Source organism: Benincasa hispida, chromosome 3, assembly GCF_027475165.1.
Source record: "Benincasa hispida cultivar pf3 chromosome 3, pf3_genome.v1.1, whole genome shotgun sequence".
In the NCBI taxonomy this organism is placed as follows: domain Eukaryota; kingdom Viridiplantae; phylum Streptophyta; class Magnoliopsida; order Cucurbitales; family Cucurbitaceae; genus Benincasa; species Benincasa hispida.
Window position 1 is genome coordinate 33,555,156 of NC_143480.1, and position 24,732 is coordinate 33,579,887.

A 24,732-nucleotide genomic window follows, 5' to 3' on the forward strand; every position below is an offset into this window, starting at 1 on the left:
ACCTTAGGAGGTTGAGGAAATGGGATGGATTCCCTATGCATCGATTTTTGGTAGGCTTATGTATGCAATGTTATGTACTAGACCTGATATTTACTATGCAGTAGGGATTGTCTATTTCATATCAGTCTAATCCAAGACTAGATCCCTGGATAGCGGTCAAAACGATCCTCAAGTATCTTCAAAGAATGAAGGAATATATGCTCGTGTATGGAGATAAGGATTTGATCCTTACAGGATACACAGACTCTGAATTTCAGACTGATAGAGATTATCAGAAATTGACATCAGGGTCAGTATTCACTGTGAATGGAGGAGCTATAGTTTGGCAAAGTATTAAGCAGGGATGCATCGCGGACTCCACTATAGAAGCCAAATATGTAGCCACTTATGAAGCTGCTAAAGAGGCTGTTTGGCTAAGAAAGTTCCTTACTGATTTGGAAGTTGTTCCAAATATGTCTTTGTCGATCAATCTTTATTGTGGTAACAACGGGGCTGTGGCAAATTCTAAGGAACCTCGGAGTTACCGAAGAGGCAATCATATAGAATGGAAATATCATTTGATCTGGGAGATTGTGCATCGCGGTGATGTGATTGTCACGAAGATCATGTCAGAGCACAACATTGTTGATTCGTTTACAAAGGCTCTCATGGCTAAAGTGTACGAGGGTCATCTGAAGAGTCTGGGTCTACGAGATTTGTGGCACCTTGTCTAAGGAAAGTGGGAGATGTTACTAGGGTCTACAGTATGCCCTAGTTTATTGTATTTTGTACTATTTTATATTGTACATTAGTCTCCTGAGGTTTTAGGACAAGTGGAAGATTGTTGGGATTGGTGTTCTAATTCTTTTGGTAGTCTCGTAATTTGTTAACACTTTGTAAACATATTGTTATTAATAAAATAATTGTTATTTTATAAGCATTTACTCAATCCAATAAACTAAGATCCGAGGTTATTTTATGTAACTTAAGCATATATGTGGAGACATACAAGTGGATCATGCCTTAAGTAATGACGTAAATGGTCAGTAGTATAAGGATAGATGAAGGATACCTTATCTTGGTGACACTACGGATATGACCCCTTTTGTAGATGTTACAAGTGTTGTAAAATGCTACAAATGGTATGATCCAGACCATTCATATGGAGACATGTGAACAAGGATATACTGTACAAAAAGTTTGTATAAGACCGGATCACGAAATGATTCATCTCTTTATATAACGATGTTCATCATTGAGACTTACATTTCACTTAGATGACCATAGGTGACATGACCTTAATCCTGAGTGAGTTGGGAACTCCTACTTATGAGGCCGGTCCTTTGATTTGTATGGGTGAAAGTGGCCAGATTGTCAACTCAACAAGCCTACCATTTTGGGGATTCATCTTATTGGGGAGCTGGGAACTCAGCTATACAAGACGAAATTCACTCCTTTCCTGAAGCAGGGGCTAGTAGATAAATTGCTCCCTTAAGGGCTGATTCCGAGTCTTAAATATAATGGTCACACCCTCTCTTGAGAAGAGAGGACTCAGTCATAGCAGGACTATGACTTATTGTTCATTAGAGGAATCAGTGGTACTTAAGGTGTTAGATGTAACTATAGGGGTAAAACGGTAAATTTGTCCAGCTATACTTACAGAAATTTGTGAAGGGTCATCGCACTATTGATTGGTTGTATGGACAAAAAAATATATATGTAGCGCGAAGAGTGCAACTATCGATCTTTAGTGGAGTGACCAACAGTTAATGGATGGTGCATCTTGCGATTAAAGAATTTAGTCTATTTTTCACTTACTGTTGGAGCTTCAAGTTACAGGTCCATAAAGTCCCCTTGGTAGCTCAATGGGTTCAAGTTGAGAATCAAATTTTGGGTTAGTTTGAAGTGTTCAAATTAACAAGAGGAAATTTGATTATATATGATATGATTAAATTGATTCAATTATATATGATATAATTGATATGATGTATTTGATACATTATTAATTTGAGGAATTAATATAAATATGATTTATATTAGATACCATAAAATAGAAAAAGAACTATGGTTTATATGTTTCATATGATGAAATATTAAAACTATAGGGTATAAATATGATATGATAAGTTGGTTATTATATTTATTTATAATATATTAATTATATGATAATTAATTATTCTTTTTCTTTAATAACCGACTTGAATGGGAGGTTTGTATAGTTTTGATAACTGTGAGATAAAAAGAAAAATGATTTTCCAAAATCAGAGGTTGATGATTCATTGAATCGGTCTTACAAAAAAAAAAAGACTATCAAGTAAAAGAGTTTTACTAAACGATGGCATCTCACAGACTAGACGATTGAGTACCGAGTTTACTATACGATAGTTACTCGTTACTACATGATCGAGTAGCAAATCTATACAATAGGCTTATTCCTCTACACGATCGAGTATCAAGTCTATGTGATAGACTTTCTTCCTCTGTCTCATACTCGATCGTTTACCTCCTTCATTCCTCTATCCAAAGTCATACAGAGCCCACAACTTCTGGATTCTCACACTAAGAATACCAAGATAACTCTTGTGGTGGTGTTCTTGTTCCACTCGAAGGTCGAGGATCAAGTTGCACTCGATAGTGATCAAGGATTCTTCGGTTCGTGCTCTTGGTTGTTCTGATCATTGCGTTCAATTTCATGCTGTTGAACAAGTTTCTGTAACTCTTGTGGTGGTGTTCTTGTTCCGTTCGAAGGTCGAGGATCGAGTTGCACTCGATAGTGATCAAGGATTCTTTGATTCGTGCTCTTGGTTGTTCTGATCATTGCGTTCAATTTCGTGCTGTTGAACGAGTTTCTGAACGATCGAGGGATACTTGAAGAAAGAGTTCTTCAAAAGTTTGCATACTCTATCACTTGTTTAATTAAAGAAGCATGCTTGTATTTTATTGTTTATGCATAATCTGTTCTTTGACTGTAATTGTTTGTGTTCTTTCTCAATGAAATTTGGAACGATCCGCTTCCGCTTACTGGTTGTTTATTTAGTGTTCCTTCACGAGGATCTAGTGTTACTCGATTGTGTTCGAGGTTCTACCAGTTCGTGCAGTTTCCTGGTTTGTTCGTGCTATTGAATGTGTTGCTAAGTTTGATCGAGGGATACGTGAAGAAAAGGTTCTTCAAAGGTATTGTCTACTCGATCTCTTGTATTTTCCTTTTGAAGCATGCTGTAATTTACTCTTTATTCATAATTGTTCTATTAGAATATAAATGTTCATGTTCTTTCACAATGGGATTTGGAATGATCTGTTTCCACTCATTTGTTTTCTATGTTAAGAGTTCCTTCCTACACCTGTTTCCTTCCACTCGTTGATTCAGATCTGTATATCCAGCCATCATTTCAAATATAATGCATTTGCATCGACTTCCCTCTGCAGATCCACGCACAGATCTAGGTGTCTTGAGGTTCTCTGTTCAGACATCGATCTCTAATCATTCTTTGTCTTCGGTACCAAATCTACTATTATAGGTCTCTGTTCATGTACCCAAATCTCCTCCGTTCTAGTTCGCTTTAGATCTGCTTCGTGGAGTTTGCCTTTCTACTCCAATTTTGTTGGAGATTTGTTTTATGGGATACATTCATGCGCTTTGATTTCATGGTTTTTATTTTCGTTTAGATTTGATTTCGTGGGTTTTGTGGGTTACATCCGTGAAGCTCTTTTCAGATTTTGATTTAATTAAACGCAAAATGATCGACCAAATGTGTATGAGTGATAAAAATAGAAACAAATATTGTCTAAGTGCAAACATACACTGTTAATGAAATAATAAATTTTGAAATATTCCAAGAGTTAAACATGCTCGTAATTTTCTACATTAAAATTTGAAAATTTGCAAACACTAATCTATTTCACATATGAAAGCTATTTTTTAAAAAAGTAAAGTTATCAGTTATAACAATCTTAAATGGGGTTTTAGTCTTTTTGTTATATTTTTTCGTTAATTTCTATTATTTTTTTAAAATAAAAAATTATTTTAATAGATTTTAAGACTTTTTCTCTCTCTTTCCCTTTTCCTCCATCTCCTTCTCTTTTTCATTGTTCTCTTCTATCGGCTCTCTTCATATCAATGCCCTTTGCCGATAAATTAGAGGAGAATTTGATCATTCGACAAATTTTAGAGTTTGGTTTTGAAAATTGGTAAAATCGATAAATAATAAGATTTATGGCAACTCACATGACATGTGACCACGAATTTTTAAATTCCTGTTTTACCCTTGGGTTTGTAGCTTTTATTATTGATGAAACTACAAATATATGGTAAATGTAGAATCTTAAATAATGTTTGGATTCTGTATACAAGGTAATTGTTGATGTATTTCAAAACAATTTTTAATTTAGATTCTATTTAATCACTTTTTGAATTAATCTTACTTGAATTAAATATCTAGATTTTTCTATCAAATTTATATTTTAAATATCTATATATTATCAAATTTCATTTATCTAATCAAAATTTTAATTTATTCAAATGTCTGAATTGTTTTTCATTATTTTATACATATCTTAATAAATTAAACGAATATTTTTCCATATTTTTGAAGGTTTAAATTGTTTTGTAGATATTATTAGATTCAATTATATATATTTCATATTTAGTCACTATTTTAGTTGACATTGATAACACGTGACTTACCCTTAGTTGGTTCGTATGTCCGAAATATTAAATACAATGTATTTGTAATTGTAGAGTTTTATTAATAACTAAGATATAAATACAGTATAAGTGGAGAGCTTGATTAATATCCGAGATATAAATTCAATGTAATTGGAGAGCTTGATTAATTACCAAAATAATCATATTATAATCTAACTGATCCAATCTCAAAACTGGAAATGAGCGTCATTCCGTAATTTTCGCACTTTTTTGGAATTTAAATTTATTTTTAATATTCAAATTAGATTTTGATAACTACTTCACGAATCGATTTAAAATAAACTATCTCTTCCTTATTTTTCTCCCCTAATTGATTGAAATTAGCTATCTGCTTGGTTTGATTTAACCACTTTTCGAAAATATTAAGAAATAATTAATCTTTAATTTTTTATCACCATTTTGATTTTAATATATAATATATCTTTAGATTTTACATTTTTTTATTCATTTTTTATTATTTTCAATTAGGATTAATTTTTTTTATCTTGATTAGAATTTTGCTTAATATTTTATACATATTATCATCTAACAAACGGTATATTTCATTTAAATTTTATCTTTTTTGTATTTTTATAATCACCTTTTATTCATTATCATTTTATTATATTATTATATTATTAATTTTTCTTTTTGACAAACAAATAAGTATCCAATTTCGTAATTTTGTTGATTTTCCTATGCCTCTCCTACGAGTTCGACTTTTTTCATAGGTTTTGTAATTGACAAAATTATAAATACAATGTAATTGTTGAAGCTTAAATGAAAATGGAATTATGAAGACAGTGTACTTGTAAATAAACCAACCCCCATCCTGATTTTTCTCCTATGAATTATTTGAATTTGTATCTTATTATCAAATTAGATTTTATTTAACTACTTATCGAATTAATCACAATAAACATTCCTAATTTCTTTCTCTATTTTACTTTTGAATTTATCTTTTATTATCAAATTCAATTTTATCCAACTAACTTTTGATTTATTTAAATGTATATCTAAATATTTTATTTCATTATTTTATACATATTGTTATCAAATTAATTTGATCTTTTTTTTTTTTATATATTTTCGATATTTTTGATTTTTCATATATAAATACGTAAAAATGGCTTGTTGTACTTGAAAGGATATATATATATATATAAATATATATTGTCCATTTTGTTATTAATATTAATATTAATATCACCATCATCATCATCATTATCATTATTATTTATTAGAATAAGATAACAAAAAAAAAATCCTAAATCTCATCTTCTTCATTTTCTTCACTTAGTTGCCTCCCAAAAATCTTTTTTTCTCCTCCGCAATCTCATATATGCAATCATTGGTTCAACAACCTTTTCTTGAATTCCATCGTCTTGGCTAGTTTTTGATGACCACCCTCGAGGTTGTCGAACTTTTTCGTTCGCGCACATATTTCCTGCTTTTGTTTCTACTTTAAACATCATTTTCAACAAATAATATTCTGAGATTGATGGTGTTTAAAGTTTTCTTTCAAGATCCTATGAGCAAAATGGTCACATGGAATGAAGACGATGAAACTCTCTACAACTTGCTTGATGTCAAACGCAATCATATTTTCAATAGTCACATCGTCCTAAAGTTGCAATTCCTTCCAATACTCACTTGCCAACAACTCCATGGGTACAATCCACGTTGCTCTTTCTCACCTTGGAGAAAATCCATCATTGTAGACATCCATAAGTTTCTAATGACCCTTACTGCTCGGTCATCATCTTCTCTCGCATACACGCGTTCTATAGAACCATATTGAGTGATTGTTAATTTTTGCTTCTAGAATGTTTAAATATTGTGCATTTGTGGTTCTAGAATGTTTAGATAGTGTATTTGTAGTATTCGAAGCAGTGTATCTTTGCATTCTTGTTTGTACTTATTTTGTTCTTTTAGGGTAGTTTTGTCATTTACTAATTAGTATTTTCTATTATATAAATTCGTTTTACTATTTTTATAATTTTGAAATGTTTTTACCATTTTTCCAAATAAAACTTTAAAATTTACTATTTCTCTTGTCAGCCCTAAATTAGAGGAAAGAGAAAGAAATTAGAGGGCAAGCCCAACCCATCAAAGCGGTCAACATCTATGAAGCACAGACACAGATACGATTACACGATACGGATATGATGATTCATCAATTTATGGATATGTCTAAGGATGTGTCATTTTTTTATATTTTTTTAAATATATATATATTTCTAAAAAACGAGGATACTGATATGTTAAATATACATTTTCTTTTTCTTGAAAAAAAATCTAGGATATAGATAAATTTAGCATATAAGTTAATAACAATAGCACAAAATAGAATACAAACACTGAAATACAATACAAAAAAAGCAACATCTAAGATGTTGAAGTACAATAGTTGATAAAATGCAATAGAAAAGTGACTCATATTAAAAAGAAGAAGAAGATTAGAGGGAGAAGTATGAAAATAAACAAAGAACTTCTTCATTGAATTGTTGAAGATATCTAAATGATTTATATTTTGATGGACTTTGTGGGGACTCAAATGTGAAGATGAACATTAGATGATTCTAGTCTAGGGCTTAGTCCGTTATTTTTTTTTCCTTTTAGCTTTGGACTCGAGTAGTGAGTTTTTAAAATAGGTTGCCTAGTTTTAGATTAGGAAAGATTATATGAGTTGCTTGTCTTTTTTCTTTAAAGAAAGTAAGCGTAGAAATAGATACGTCAAATCGCGTGTTAGATACGTATCTGGGAAATATCTGAAAATATTAGTATCTTATACGATACTGACCACGTGGCTATATTTTGGATGGCCATAAAATAAAAATAGGGTCTGTCAAATAGCCAAAACGAAATGACGTTTTTGAAAACTGGTCAAATGTATTTTTCTTTATGAAAATGACTAAAAGATGAGTTTTGATATTATTTAAATTTTAATATTGGACATAAATACCCTTATTGCCTAATTTCTATAATTATGCTGTATTTTAAAAAAGAAAATTAATAATCTAAAACAAGATCTAATAAACTTAATCAACCAAAATTTAACCTTAATTCGTGTGTGTGCACGTGCATGTGTGTAGAAAAATTAGACTTTGATATTCACCCAAAAATTATTAATCATCAAGAATATTTAATTATAATTAATAACTCAAAATTTATGCATGAAATAAGCAAATACCTTATATTCAAAGTAACTATTAAATACCCTCTACCCATCTACTCTAAAAATTTTACTCATACTAAGCTCCACAACTACCTTTACTTATATTGACTCACTCAAATAATGCAAATAATATGTATTAAAAAAAAAAAGGTCAACTGAACCACACAAATACCCTAAACTAAAAATCTAGAAAATGAAAGTCAAAATTAGTGTAAAGCTGTGCGAAAATTGTAATATTTACATTGTATTTGTGTTGCTTATAGAAACAAATATAGTGTAACTGAGAAGTGAAAAACAAAAACATAAATTAATCAAATATCTAGAGTTATCGATTAGAGTACATAATGAAATACTTAAAGTTAAAACAAAATAAAATCCACCAAGGTGATTTTTTTTTTTTTTTTTTTTGCTATTGTATTCTGTGGTGCTTGTTAATAATCCATACTACATTTTATTTTCAATTCTTGCTAAAAATTCACACCATATGCTGTTTTCAATTTTTTGCAGTTGAAAGGAAGAAGCCTTTTTTGTTGCCATGTTGATCGAAATCTTCGAACAGTAGGGTTGTTCATCGTTAATCCTAACCCGTTAGTCGACGTATAAATTATCGTGTTGATCGAAACCCTCAAGAAGTAAGGAAAAACCAACATTGTAATCTTAATTTAATTAAATTTAAAATCAAATCCCAATAAAATCTTAGTTTAAAACTGGTGTGGGTTTTCCTAAAATCATGGGAAGTTTTCTAAAATGACATTTTTTTTTCTTTTTATTTGTTATTGTGGATTTTTCTAAAATGATGGGTTTTCTTAAAATGAGGAAAAATATCCATCATCCATATATCAGAGACATGAGTTGAATTGGAAAATAAAATATGAGGTGGGACCGTGGGGCCTACAATTTTGACTATAAATCATATAATTAAAAAATAGTCATTCTTCCAATTGTATATCTGAATTTGATCATTCTACACTTATTCAATAAAATATAATATATTATTTAATGATACGTATAATAGATGAAATTCGACAATACATTTCTTCTTCCATTCAAGATTATACGGATTTTATGAGATTTTTTTCCTTATTCATAAATGTTTTTCAAAGTTTTTGTGGTTAATGGCCATTACTTTTAATTATGATCAGTTCATTCTAGAAATTCTTACATTTAATTTAGAGAATGTATATGTATCAATAAAACTTTATTAGTTTGTAATATCCACCTGAGTTAAGAGGTTTAATTTTCCAAATAAAGGTTTATGAATTAAAATCAAATAAAATTTAATAAATCACAGACTTCAAAATATGAGTTCAATAGAATAAAAGTGAATTTGGTTGAATTATAATTCACATACACTTTCTCTCAGTCTCTTAAAAATATATATATGAAATATTTAAGATCCATTTGAGTTGATTAGAAAAAAATGTTTTTTTTAAAAAATATTTTATTTAAACTTTTGAAAAAAGAGTTTAAAATATACTTTGAAAATGTTTGAAAATTTCTTTTGAAAGATGGCCAAATATTTTACTTTTTCGGATAATAATTTTAAATGATAAAATTATTGAAAATATTTTCAAATATAGTAAAATGTTATGATAGAATTCTATCGTAGTCTATTACTAATAGATATTGACATTTTGTTATATCTGTAAGTATCTCATTTTCTTAAATTTGTAAACAACCTTAATTTTTTTTAAAATGACTTATTTTTAAAATAAAACACTTCGATAAACCAAATACACTCTTATACATTTTTGCATCATTTTTTTTTATCTCAATATATTTTAATTTTTTTAACTCAATATATTTTATTACATAGTTAAAACGTAAGAAGAGATAACAACACATGAGATGACAATTGACAAATATATATACCTCATCAACTTAGCTATACTTAAATTCACCATTACAATGTTACTTTTCCTTTTTAATTCAAGTTTTAAATTTAGAAGCTTGGTTAATATTTTAAGCCCTTCCGCAAGGGACATTATTATTCTTTGGATCAAGATTATTTCTGATTTAATTTTTTCAATATAAAAATATTTAGTATAGGTTTGAGAGTAATTTTCAAATCGTCAAAATCACTTTTGTCATTTTTTAAAAATCACTATAAAATAAGTTTTTAATCACTCAAAATTAATTTAATATTAAAATTTATTCTTTTAAATGTAATTTTCATATTTTAAAGAATTGAAAATATGTAATATGGATTTTGAAAATAATAAAAATGATTTTAACCATTTTAGAATCACTCCCAACATATTTTCATAGTATCGAGTTTAATTTCCATTCTGGAAAACTATTTCTCAATTAGATCTCAAAAAATTGAAAAAAATGAATAATACAACAAGCAATTCCCTTTCATCACACACATATAGATTTCAATATTTGGTAGCTAGTTAATATCACCCCACTACCAACAGCTCCAGCATGTAACCAAAAAAAGGTTAAAGCCGGACGATCATACCAATTTTCTTGTCCAACATTACGGTTATATTAAAAAAAAAATACATAATAATATATGCTTTTAACAAAAACCACAACTTGTAAAATGCACACACAAACATTGAACAATCCAAATATTATATCTGTGAAATGTCACACTCATCTGATACCATCCTCAAAAAATCAGTCCAAAGAAAAATGCTTGTTTATTTGAGAACCTGGAAGTTACTAAAGCTTGTTGGTAACTCTTTTTTTTTTTTTTTTTCTCACTTTTTCTTGCCGTTGATGGCAAAATTTGGAGATAAGAGACTCACCTGAGGTTCACATGCCACACCGGCGATAATTTACATTTTAGGGAAAGAGTCATTTGCAAAACAATTGAAATAATACACCACTGTGGTATTTGCTATAGACAATCTAATACTTTAATTAGTTTTCAACACAAGGCTAGTCAGAGCAAACAATACTTTTGGGAAGAAGATGAACTTAATTTTTGTATGGAATTATCAATTGAACTATTATGTTCTATATATATATATAGTAGGGTTAAACCTAAGGTTTCTTTTATCTTTTTAGGAAAAAAATTTAATTTTCTTTATCATCTAAGGAATAGAACTCTTGAGGGCTTAATCAAGCCACATGGAAGTGCTGAATGAGGCTTTAAAAAATAAGCTCCACATATCTAGGCAAGTTGCCCTGGCAGAGGCCAAACGGCCCAATTACTTCATTGTCCTTGGCATCTGTCAAAATGAAAGGGGCGAGTTGCCCGACCGAGGTGAGCCAATTGGGTAGCAGCCCAATTGTTTCGACTCTTTAATTGGCATCTCTCCTGGACTTGTTTTCTGTCTGTCACGGGTCTGTATGGAATGAGGCAACCTTATCGATTTTATCCTCAGATTTGACTTCCTCTCCTAGGCTTTCTCTCAGGTCTAAAATTACCCATAACATCTTGTTTTTCATTTTCTTTCTTTTTTCTACAAAAATAGTTATCGAAAATAATAGAAATATATTTAATAATCATTTATTTTATTCCTCATTCTCTAAAGTTTCAAATAAAAAATATTTTTTTAAGTGAAAGTTAATTTTAAAACTAAACAGAAGGTTCATATTTATTTGGTTATATATATAAATTTTTAAAATATCTATTTGAGTCCATAAACGCTTAGAAAGAAATTATTTTGATCCTTTAATTATGACTTACTTATCTACCTAAAATTTGGTTTTTTCAATATGTTCACTAGCTTATCTAATTTAAAATATTTCTCATATTAACATACTAATACACATATTAGAAATTACGTCATTAATGTTCCTTAAAATCAAAATCAAAGTAAGATTTAAAATGATTATTTTTTAAAGCTCAAAGATTAAAATAGAGGTCTATAAAATAAAGTTCAAATTAAGAACCATACAAAACTTAAAACCTAAAAAATTTACGATTACGTATTTTATAATTTACGAAAAATATAATAATGCCATTTATTTATGAGGGAAAAAACAACCTTGATTTTGATATCTTCCAAGTATCTAGTCTACCATTTAATTTTTTTTAATAAATATTACAGAGAAATAGAAAATAATTATCAAACACTTATGTTTAAATGACCTGATAATCCGATAATTCGTACTACCCAATTTGATTAGTTTTGTTGTTGATTGGATTGAATTAAATTTTTACTATTTTTGTTGAATTAGATTGGGTCACGTACTCAACTCAATCTGAATTATATATACACACACAAAAGTATATATATTTCTTTTTATTTAAAGTTTGATTAATTTGTAATTTTTTAATATTTTTTTCCAAAACTTGTTATGATATTTATCTTTGTTTACATTTTATAATAAATGTCATAGATATTTGGTATTTAATATTTGAATTTTATGAGATTTTAGTTATTAGTTATGTGGTTGTAGATAAATTTATATATTTTTAATTAAGAATAAATAAATTATAATTCGACAACTCAACGAACTTAAATTTTTGGGTTAGTCAGAAAACACTCCCAACCCATTTTATATATACTTTTACCTAAAACTTTTTTTAATGAATTAGTGGTAAGATGAGAGATCAAACTTTCAACTTTGATTAAAGAAGTTCGTGTGAATTATAGCTAGTCTCATTTCTTATCGATTAACTTTATATCAAATAAATGAAAATCAAATTTATATATATAAAAATGGAAAACAACAACGTAAAAATTACCGAACGAAACCTTTTGGGAAGGAAAAACAAACTTTCGAAGCGGTGATGTTTTATTGCCTTAAACAATATATTTTGTCACATATCATCCATTTAATTCGACCCTTTATAACATGATTAAGTGGCATCTTGGCCGGCTACCACTTAACTTTATATATGTATAGGCCGTTAAAGCATACACGATCAGATCAACTATTCAACACTTGCAACACAATTTCCCTACCAACGCAGCAGCATATATGAGCATATAATTAAAATAATTATCATACAATAATGAACTTTAATCTGAGCCTTCTCTTCTCTTTCTTCTTTTTCATGATCTCTCTGTTTTCTGGTTGGTTTCTGTATACATTTGATTCGAAATTAATAAGGTCTTTTCTTGTTAAAAAATTTAAAATTTAATTTGTCGTGTACAGGACAAGGATCGGCATCGGCGGGTAGGTATTACGGTGACCACCACCACCACCACCACAGGCGCCACCGTTTGCGGCCAACGAAACTGTTTGTTTTTGGGGATTCATATGTTGATACTGGCAACATTCTGCTTCCCTTTTCAAGTGCTCAGCAATTTCCCTATGGAATTACTTTTCCCGGAAAACCCAGTGGTCGTTTTTCCGATGGTCGTGTTCTCACTGATTTTTTAGGTAATTAATTATAAACTGATTCTTAATTTAATTTCTCTCCATCTGTAATATACTATGAAATAATTAAGTAGGAATTATGATATGTAATTTGCAGCAAAACATTTAGGGGTGAAATCTCCGATACCATTCAGTATCCAAAGTGAAGTTGGGGTGGAAAGATTGAAAGAATCGGGTATAAATTTTGCATTTGGTGGAACAGGGGTTTTCGACACGTCGGTTCCTCTCCCAAATATGACCACACAAATTGATTTCTTTCAACATCTTCGACATGTCGAATCTGTGTTCAGTAATGGAGATGCCCAACACTCTGTTGCACTTGTCTCTGTTTCTGGCAATGACTACTCTTTTTATCTTGCCACTAACGGCTCTGCCCAGGTATCAATTTCCATAATTTTTAATTCAGCAATGTTCATAATTAATTATTAATCAGTTCCTCTTCTTTCACAATGCATTAGAGATCGTGTTCGTTTATCTTGATAGAATCTCTGTTTACACTAAAAATATAACAGGGAGTGGACACCATTTTTGTTATGGATCCAATTTGGAAATACGAGATAAAAATAGGCTAATTATTATCAGCCAAATAATGTTATATTTAAATTGAATATGTATATGAGACTGTGTTGTGTTTTGTAATATTTGAACTGAATGATTGTGCTGTAATGTTGAGAGTTTATAGTTGGACAATTTAATTAGAATTGTAATATCATTAAGATATTTGGAAATTATTTAAGCCCGATTGGTTTTTATTTATGATTTTTAGAAATTAAGTTTCTAAACTTTACGTTTATCACTAAATTTTGATGTTGCATTATCTACTTCCTATCCATTTTTTTAAAAGCTAAACCAAGTTTTTGAAAACTAACAAAATAGTTTTTGATTTAGAATAGAATTTTTCTTTTAGAAAGTAAAAACCATGATAAGGAATTCAAGAGAAAAGAAATATAAATTTTTAAAAATAAAATTATTAGAAAACGATATCTTATTTAAACATATAGTTTTTGAAAATATTTGTTATATTGGTTTGAAATATTTTTTTAATTTTTTTAAGTGTATTAGGCCGGAAAAATCCAACCACAAACTTCTTAATCTTCAACACATACTTTAGTTTAATTGAATTAAGCTTACCTTGACTGAATAAAATTATTATTTTTCTAAAATGGACAACGGACAAATTGATTTGTGCAAAATTAAATGGAAAGTTTCATTGTAACAATATATTAAATAACATGAGGTTTCATTTCAAAACTGGTAACGAGAGGAGTAACTCATATATTAAGCATCGTAAGATCCTTTTCTCTTCTTCAAGGTGGGATCGTCGATATGTTTATTAAAGATGATGTCTCTTAATTCTTGGATCGATTTTTAACTTCATGAGTTTTAATACGATATTAGATAACATGGAGTTTCGTTATTTAAAAATAAATGACAATAAAAAAGATAAAACACTGTGATCTCTTATAATCTTTGATATTTACTTATTTCACAGGGATTGAAACCGTTCATAAACTCTGTAGTAAATCAAATTGTGATAGATTTGAAGCGCATTAGGAGATTAGGAGTGAAGAAAATAGTAGTGACGGGGCTAGGCCCATTGGGATGTCTTCCTATATTTACAGCTCCATTCTCATTCAAGCAATGCAATCAAACCATAAACTCCTTCGTCCGTTTTCACAACTTTCTATTGAATCAAGCTGTGGCCAAGCTCAACAAAGAAACAAAACATTCTTCGTCGTCTTCTAAAATCTTCGTTCTTGATGTGTATGACGCGTTCTTGTCCATAATTCAGAGCCGCAGCAAGAAGCCTGGAGTTGTGTTAGAGTTTAAAACGCCATTGAAGCCATGTTGTTTTGGAGTGAGCAGTGGATTTGAGTGTGGGAGTGTGGATGAACAAGGTAATAAAAAGTTTGTGTTATGTAATAATCCCAAATCAGCTTTCTTTTGGGATTCTGTTCATCCTACTCAAACTGGATGGGCTGTTGCGTTTTCCTCTTTCAAATCCTTTTTCTGATTGCATTTTGATTTACTAAATATTCGTGTGTGCCCGTGTATTCATACTTTATCGTATGACAAACACTCTAAATATTTTTAAATTTTTTTTACTGTACATGCAGTTAAAATTGGGATGAAAAAGAAAAAGAGTTTATCTTAAGATGTACTCAAGTATTATTCTGAGAATAAACTTACCATATGTGCCACCAAAACGTATTATATAATTTGAAAAAGATTCCATTCGTGTCAATTTAGTACTTCACTTTCAAATTTTCATCTAATATATTCATGATAAATTTGAAATTTTGAAAAATTAGGGTTTGTTTGGTAGAGAATCTGAAAACATAAATTTGAAAATAATTGTTCAATTGAAGTAGAGTTGTATTTTATGTTTTCAGATATGTGCTTGGTAGCAAATTTAGAATCTAGATTCGAATTTAAATAATTGTTTAAAAGTGCGATTGATATTATATTTATAAATCATAACACTTGTTGTAATTACCCACTAAATATTAGTTGACAATAAACTATTATTAATTTATTTATGGGCATGTTTTATGTTAAATTTTTTTAATAATTATTATTTTGTAATATTTTATAATTTATAATATATTACACAATATATATTTAACTTTTCAAAAAATGATTGTACCTCTAAGCGTTTTTATCTTTATCTACTATAATTCAGTACTTTAAAATTCAAAATTCATACTCTGAATATAATGCAAATATAAATATATTGTTTTCAGAATTTGTACTATTTGAATCACAGAATTCGAAAACAGTTTTCAAAAATAAAATTCAAATTCTACCAAACATATATTTGATGAATTATTTGAAAACATAAAACAGAATGTGATCCTCTAAACCAAACCCTAATTGATCTATTGTATATAAATTTAAATATTGTATCTAATAAAACTTCAGACTTTTAGTTGTATTTACTGAATCTATTAACTTTAAGAAATACCAAAATGTATGGACTAAATTTATAATTTCGGAAAATTCTTAAACTAAATAAATACAAATTACCTCTAAATTTGTAATCTTACCAATGTAATTATTTTTATTATTATAACAGTGAAGATTTTTAATTATGTGAGACATCCTGGTTTTTTTTTTCCCAGTATAATGTTACTTTCTAGAGAGGAAGAAGAGCTATCACCAAAAAAAAAAAAAAGATGTGTTGGCTTCTTGCTAGGACGTCCTAATTGATTGGGTTCGTCTTACCCAATATTTTTTTTTTCTTTCTCATGGGTACATTTTTTATGGAGAAAAGTCTGGATAATATGTAGCAGAGGCAGATAGAAGATTTCTGCCATTACCGTCAATTGGTTTTATTGACGTCCTAATTGTTGGGACTTGAGACTTGGACCCCCCTCTCCCTCATCTGTCTATTTTTCTTGTCACTTCTTTTCAATTGGTTTTATTGAAAATGTATTGTTATTTATTGATTTTCTTTTTCTTCTCTCTTTTTAAATATATATCAAGTTTGAAACTATATATATTATATATATTAATTTAATTCTATAAGTTAAGGGTCGTCCAAGATAAGCTCAAACCTAAAAAATACCACCGTATCGAAAAAAGAGCATAGAGGAATGTGTGCATCTCAATAGAAAAATGTTAGTGCCTCGAGGTTTAGGATTGACTAGTCGAGTCAATAACCATATACCAATTAAAAAATAAATGAGTCAACGTCAGATTGACACCTTGCAACCTCAATCATCAGAAACGTCCTCAACACCACCTATACCGTCACATGCAACTGTAAACTAGTATATGATAGATTTATAAATAGCTTCATTTAGCCAACCCTACTGGAGAAGGTAAGTACTCTCAAAAGAAGAGTGTCGATCTTAAATCTTTTAATGTTTAGCTAAATTATTCACTTCTTGTACTAACTTAAGCATCATAGTGCAATAGGTTCGACACCATACTAACGTGAGGATATCTCTTATGCAGGTCAGTTGGAGAAAGACTGAGATCAGACTAAAGAAAAGTGGATCGAAAGTTAATGCCATTTGACTCCCACTAGACAAAATCAAGGCGAACGATAATCATAACTTCTGTTGAACAGATTAAAATCAATCAAGAAAACATATTTCAATTTTCACACATTATTCTTGGTTTTTGTCAAGATATCCACCTGTTTTTTGGGATTGGATAAGTTTCTTCCTCGAGAAGGTAAATTTCCCGTCTTGCAGTTTGAATTAAGATATGTGTGTTGCTTTGTCGGTCCCTATATAATGGTCCGATGCTTAGTTTGTCGAATATCATCCCTACCTGGACCTTTGATCATAAAGGCATGGTTTATAAAAAATAAATCATATTGGTATAGAATTTTGGAATCTACCTCTCGATCCATCCATTTTTGTTTCATATGATAATATTTATAATTATAACAAAGAAAAGAAAAAGCCAAGCATTTTGAAGGTCCCTATAATAACTATAATTTAGATCTAGACACTAGGTTACAAGGTTATACTTCCCTCAAAAATCATATATGACCCAGATTTATGCTTTTTTATAAGTAAAGTGGGTTTAGAATAGCTCCTATGGAAGTGTTTGAGGCTCACCAATTTAGCTCTAAAGCATTCGGGACGTGTGTTAAAAAAAAGGGGTAAGAATTATTCTAACTCACCATTTACTATAATAGCACTATTAACATTTTAGTGGAAGATTTATTTTAACCCACGATTTACTATAATATCACTATTTACATTTTAGTCGCTTAAATAACCATTTTTCTCTCCGTTCTAAGTTTTCAATGACTCCACTTGTCGGTGACAAACTTCAATGACCACTTTTAATGACCAATTTCGACAATCACCTCCAACAACCAACTCTGATAATTACTCTATTGACCAATTCTCGCAAGGTTGCCTTCGACGTCTAATGCGGTGACGACCACCTTCCGATGACTACCTTCGACGTTCAACTCCATTGATCACCTCTGACGATAGTTCATAGTGTTTAATAGTCTTCTTTTATAGTAATTTGATATTAATAAAAACACTTTTAAATATAGTAAACCAAACAAACTTGTGTATGTAAACACTTTTTGAGAAAATAATGTAACCCAAATATATAAGTGTATTTATTTTAAAACATTTTTATAAAATTTGTTTAAATGAAAATGATCTTTTAGAAAATATTTTTTCTAGTCAATCCAAAAATGTCCTAAAATATATATATTTTTCATAGTTGTAATCAAAGTTTAAAACAAACAAAATTGTGTATATATAGGAAATAACCATTCATAAAATTGAACTAAGGTAGGAAATCTCTCCCCAAGAATCTTTCACAATGATTTCACTACAAGAATTTTTATTTGTTTCGATGTTTTTTTTTCCGATACATTAATTTTTGTCGACATAAACTGGTTTCTCCCGACGTAATTTTAATTCGTCGACCAAAATGAAGCAAGACCGAATTTTTTTTTACTTATTTATGACGACACAACTAGACACTTATCCCGACGCACAACGCATCGGCAAAAGTTTTAAAAAAATTTACTTTTCCTTTTCCCCCAATTTTTCTTTTTCCCCGTTTTTTCCTTCCCATTTTTCCTAATCCCCCCCCTTTCCTTTCTCACTCCACTTTTTCACCATTTTCCTCCCACTCCTTCCGTCCCCCATTCACTTTTTTCTTTGCAAGCTTGGAGGTCCGGTGGCTGCTTTTCCGACATCGGCACCGCACGTTACTCCAACTCCGACAGTTGCACGTTGTAAGTTTACCTATTGTGATAACACAATGCTTTTTTTTTATTGATTAACATTGACTTTTCTTGAAAAAAACAAGTTAAATGGTAGGTATTATAGTGTCATTGACTAAAATAAAGATCTAATTGAAACTTCTAAATGGTACATTAGGTCATTTCCAACAATTTTTTCTTATCTTTTTCAAATGTTTTTTTTTTCAAATGATTAAAATGAATGCATTAGAAAAGAAATGAAAAAAAGAACACCCTTTTTTACATTAATTAGTGAGTTTTAACTAAAGGTTATAACTGTAGTTGAATATACTCTTTTTTCTCTATCTTACTTGTATTTGTTGCATCAATTTTAAACACTATCTTGTAATTGTTGTTTTTCTACTAGTAGTTGAAAAAAATGGGGTGAAAAGATTTGAACGACATGGATGATGATTAGAATTTTGACATTCCATTATTATGTGATTTATGTTGATGGAAAAAATAGAAAGTAAATTTATAAAGTTAGAGAGAGAAACTCAATTACTTATTTAATTGAATGTAAAAGGGCGTGTTTTGGAACTTAATTTGTTTATAGATTGTGGCTAGAGGGACTCCACGAGCATTTGTGAGTTCAAAAAGCTTGTAAAAAAATATCGTATATAAAAAGCATGTCAAAAACTATTCTTGTGGACATAGAGTTACAAGATGAATTTCAATTGTTATCTAGATTTTTTGAGTAATATGTTTGTTATTCATACTTTTTGGGAACTTTTTAAGTTTCTTTAAGTGTCAAAGTATCATTTGACTACTTTTTAAGAGTTTATTAGTTTGGCTTTGAGAGTGAAAGTGTCTCTTAGATATTATTTAGGAGCTTTTAAGTTAGTTTTGAGAGTCAAAGTGACTTAGATGAACTGTTGAAATGCCTTGAATCTGTTTGTTGGTGCTTCAAACAACCAAGTAGGGGGGTCTCGCTGCCCGGTCAGCGAGCCGGGGTCCAGGGGCGGTGCGCCCTGGTGGGGGCTCGAGTTGGCTAGAAGGTTTTGGGTAGAAGCAGTAAATACATCATGTTATCTAATCAATCGTGGACCTCACACAGCTATTGATTGTAAAACACCTTACAAGGTGTGGTCTGGTAAGCTTGCAGATTATTCTTTATTAAAAGTTTTTGGTTATACTATGTACTATCATGTTAATGAGGGTAAATTAGAACCGAGAGCTAAAAAGGGTATATTTGTGGGTTTTAGGGAGGGAGTTAAGGGATATAAAGTCTGGTCACCTTCTGAGAATAGAGTCATACTTAGTAGGACTGTGATATTTGATGAAAATTCCATGGTTAACTCAACTGTAAAGCCTTTTGTGACGTCTACTGATGTGGGAGAAAGTAGTAGTGTTGATAAGCAGGTGGAGATGCAATTCACTTCAGCTGTGAATGAATTACAACATCAAGGTGGAGAAGATCAACACGTTACTATAGAAATTGATGTGCAACTAGAAATTAATGTGCCTAGAACATCAGATGTTGATTTGCTTGAGAATTCTAGATCACGAGTAGATCAACCGAGCATAGCTCATGATAGAGCTAGAGGAGTTGGTGTTAGACCTCCTGTGAGGTATGGTTTTAAAGATATGGTTACTTTTGTGTTGCAGGTTGTTGAAGAGGTGGATCCTAATGAGCCATTCACCTATAGAGAAGCTATGTCATGTGGTGAGTCTGCTAAATGGCTTGCTGCTATGGGGGATGAGATGGAATCTCTTGACAAAAATCAGACATGGGAATTAGTTAAATGACCTAAAGAGAGAAAAATTATCACTTGTAAATGGGTCCTCAAGAAAAGGAGGGAATATCACCTTCAGAGGGCATTAAATATAAAGCTCGAGTTGTTGTTAGAGGGTTCACACAAAAAGAAGGAGTTGATTATAACGAGATCTTCTCACCAGTAGTCAGACATACTTCTATCAGGGTGTTACTAGCTATAGTATCACATCGGAATTTGGAACTTGAACAACTAGATGTGAAGATAGCTTTCTGACATGGAGAGTTGGAGGAAGAGATTTATATGACCCAACCAGATGGGTTCCAGTGTCCAGGTAAAGAAAATTATGTTTGCAAGTTGAAGAAATCTTTGTATCGGTTAAAGCAGTCTCAAAGGCAGTGGTATAAACGATTTGACAGCTATATGATTGGACTTGGCTATAACAGGAGTCCGTATAATTGTTGTGTATATCACAACAAAACTGATGATGGTTCAATGATTTATCTACTTTTATATGTAGATGATATGCTCATAGCTGTAAAGTCTAAGTCTGATATTCTGAAATTGAAGAATCTTCTCAGTGCTGAGTTTGATATGAAGGATTTGGGTGCTGCTCAGAAAATTTTGGGTATGGAGATTTATAGGGACAGAGATAAGAATAAGCTCTTCTTGTCGTAGAAAGGATATATTCAGAAAATATTGTCCAGGTTTGGTATGTCATCAGCTAAGCCTATAGATACTTCTAGTATTGTAAATACTCGGTTGTCATATGTGCTTTTACCACAGTCTAAAGTTGAGAAGGAGTACATGTCTTGAGTTCCTTATGCTAGTGCAGTGGGAAGTTTGATGTATGCTATATTCTGTACTAGGCCTGATCTTGCCCATGCTGTTAGTGTTGTCAGTAGGTTCATGGGTCAACCTGAGAAGAAGCATTGGCAAGCCATTAAAAGGATTTTTTGTTACCTTAGAGGTACATCTGATGTTGGTCTTGTTTATGGAAATTGCATAGAGTGTTTGGTGATCGGTTATTCTGATTCTGACTATGCTGGAGATGTTGACAGTAGGAGGTCTATAACTGGCTATGTGTTCACTCTGGGTGGTTCCGTTGTTAGTTGGAAGGCAACCTTACAGCCTACAGTTACTTTGTCTACTAGAGTACATGGCCTTGATAGAAGCTGCTAAAGGGGGAATATGGCCGAGGGGGTTAGTTGGTGATCTTGGTTTGCATCATGACCAAGCTATTGTATATTGTGATAGTTTGAGTGCAATATGCCTAGCCAAGGATCAAGTTCATCATGAGAGAACTAAGCACAAAGATGTAAGATATCACTTCTTAAGAGGTGAGCAGAGAGTTAAAGTGATGAAAATTGGTACTACTGATAACCCTGCTGATATGTTCACTAAACCAGTTCCACAAGGCAAGTTCCAACATTGTTTGGACTTACTGAATGTTTTGAATTGTTAGTGGTCCCCTTTGTGGGACATTTTGTGGCATGAGGGAGAAGTCTGGGTTCATCTGGCGATATTGATTTATGTTGCATTTGGTATATCTGTTATCTAAGAGAGAATTCAAGTCAAGGTAGAGATTTGTTGAAATGCCTTGAATCTATTTTTTGGCACTTCGAACAACGAAGTACGGGGGCGTGCCTTAGTGGGGGTTGGGGGCAACACCCACGAATCCTATTCAGATTTCGTATTCAACATATTTATTTATTTGTAGTTATTTACGATTTTGACCCTATGGTTTAGAGTAGTGCGATATATAAACTCTCTAACCCTAGAGACGCCGTTTTTTATGTAATTTCTGAAAAAATTCTCTCTAATAATATTGTTCTCCATCTGCCCGTGGACGTAGCTAATACACTGCTAGTGAACCACGTATATCTGTGTGTCGATCTTCTCTATCTCTACGTTCCTCTTTGTATTCTTTAATTGTCAATTTCGTAACAAATTGGTATCAGAGCCTTGTTAAGATTTTTTCGAAATTCCGCATTTATTTGACAATTGAAGATGTCTGGCATGAACGTAAAGATCGACAAATTTACCGGGAGGAACAGTTTTGGTTTATGGAAGATCAAGATGCGATCCCTACTAAAGCAACAGGGGCTGTGGGCGTCGCTGACGGGTAAGTCAAAGCAGGCTGCTGTGGATGACGAAGAGTGGCAGACTCTTAAGGAGAAGGTTCATTCAACGATCATGCTATATTTGGCTGATGACTTCATCATCGTGGTCACAGATGAAGAAACTACCGCTGGTCTTTGGTTGAAGTTGTAAAATCTTTACATGACGAAATCTTTAACCAAGAAGTTGTTTATGAAGAAACGTTTGTATCATCTACGTATGTAGGAAGGTACATCTCTACGAGACCATCTTGATCAATTAAATAAAATTTTATTAGATCTACGTAATGTAGAGGTTAAGGTTGATGATGAGGATGCTGCCCTAATTCTGTTGACATCTTTGCCGCCATCATATGAGACTTCTGTTGACTCGTATATTGGTGGGAAAGAAACTCTTACCTTAGAAGATATAAAGTCTACGTTGCTTATGAGAGAAGACCGTCAGAATGCAGGAAGTTCAGTTATAGAAAATCAGGCATCTGGGTTAGCTGCTACAGGGAGCAAGGGACATAGGAATTCTGGTAGGCAGAAGTCGAACCAGAATAAAAGGTCTTCGAAGTCAAAGGGTTCTAGGTCAGATGATATTTGTAACTACTGTAAAGAAAAGGAGCATTGGAAAACTGAATGTCTTCAGATAAAAAGGAATCAGGAAAATAAGGAAAATAGTGACAAAAGGGAAGCATCCGCCTCTGTTGCACAAGTTGAGATTGATTCTGAAGAAGTTGAGATCGATTCTGAAAGAGATCTAGCATTAGTTGTGAATGAACATTCGCATTCTGATGATGTGTTGGTTCTTGATTCTAGGCATCTTATCATATGTGCCCAAATAGAGTGGTTCTCAACCGATCAGCAAATAGATGGAGGAAATGTTAGCATGGCTAATGGTGCTGTGTGCAAGATAGTTAAAATCAGCTTAGTCAAGATACAAACATATAATGGTGCCTTCTACACTTTAAAAGAGGTTAGGCATGTTCCACTAATGAAGAAGAGTTTGATATCCTTTAGTGTACTCGATAGCAAGGGTTACAGTTTTGAAGGTAAAGGTGGAGCAATGTATGTTTATAAGGGTTCTGAGGTAGTTCTGAAAGGCATAAAGCGTGGAACACTGTATTTTCTATTAGGTTCCACAATAATAGGTTATGCTATTGTTGCATCGTCGGTCGTTCACAAGGATGATATGACTAAGTTATGGCATATGAGACTTGGTCATATGAGTGAAAAAGGGATGCAAATTCTATCAAAAAGAGATCTTCTTTGTGGGCATAAGGTACAGAATTTTGAATTTTGTGAACATTGTGTATTTGGGAAGCTTCATCGCAGCAAGTTTCCAAGAGGTGATCATCGTACAAAAGGGACACTTGATTATATTCATTTAGACTGTTGGGGACCTTCCAAAATTGAATCTATTGGAGGTAGTAGGTATTTTTTTTGGTCTATAATTGATGATTACTCAAGAATGACTTGGGTTTTTATGATGAAACATAAAAGTGAAGCCTTCAAGAATTTCAAGCAGTGGAAGATATTAATTGAAAATTAAACTGGGAAGAAGATCAAAAGGCTGCGAATTGATAATGGTCTAGAATTCTGTGGATCCAAATTTAATGAGTTCTGTAAAGCTGAGGGGATTGTTTGCCATCACACTATTAGGAATACTCCACAGAAAAATGGGGTTGCAGAACGTATGAATCAGACGTTGTTGGAGAGAGCAAGATGCATGCTCTCTAATGTAGGGTTGGCTAAAAGGTTTTGGGCAGAAGCAGTAAATACATCATGTTATCTGATCAATCGTGGACCTCACACAGCTATTGATTGTAAAACACCTTACGAGGTGTGTTCTGGTAAGCTTGCAGATTATTCTTTATTAAAAAAATTTTGGTTGTACTGTCTACTATCATGTTAATGAGGGTAAATTAGAACCGAGAGCTAAAAAGGGTATATTTGTGGGTTTTGGGGATGGAGTTAAGGGATATAGAGTTTAGTCACCTTCTGAGAATAGAGTCATACTTAGTAGAACTGTGATATTTGATGAAAATTCCATG

General features: G+C 31.4%; 2 protein-coding genes and 1 pseudogene across 2 annotated transcripts; all 3 read left to right on the top strand.

Moving 5' to 3' along the window:
* The first annotated feature begins 12,650 nt into the window (after positions 1-12,650).
* On the top strand, positions 12,651-15,161 carry LOC120074515 (GDSL esterase/lipase At5g03610-like). The gene is made up of 4 exons (XM_039027666.2): positions 12,651-12,820; positions 12,903-13,130; positions 13,225-13,505; positions 14,620-15,161. The coding sequence occupies exons 1-4, from the start codon at positions 12,760-12,762 to the stop codon at positions 15,139-15,141; spliced, it is 1,092 nt and encodes a 363-aa protein (XP_038883594.2). The 5' UTR covers positions 12,651-12,759; the 3' UTR covers positions 15,142-15,161.
* A 4,834-nt stretch (positions 15,162-19,995) lies between these two features.
* Positions 19,996-20,607, top strand: LOC150037206 (uncharacterized). The gene has a single exon (XM_090311917.1). The coding sequence runs from the start codon at positions 19,996-19,998 to the stop codon at positions 20,605-20,607; it is 612 nt and encodes a 203-aa protein (XP_090168043.1).
* An 812-nt stretch (positions 20,608-21,419) lies between these two features.
* On the top strand, positions 21,420-21,755 carry LOC150037207 (secreted RxLR effector protein 161 pseudogene; annotated as a pseudogene).
* Positions 21,756-24,732: the final 2,977 nt, after the last annotated feature.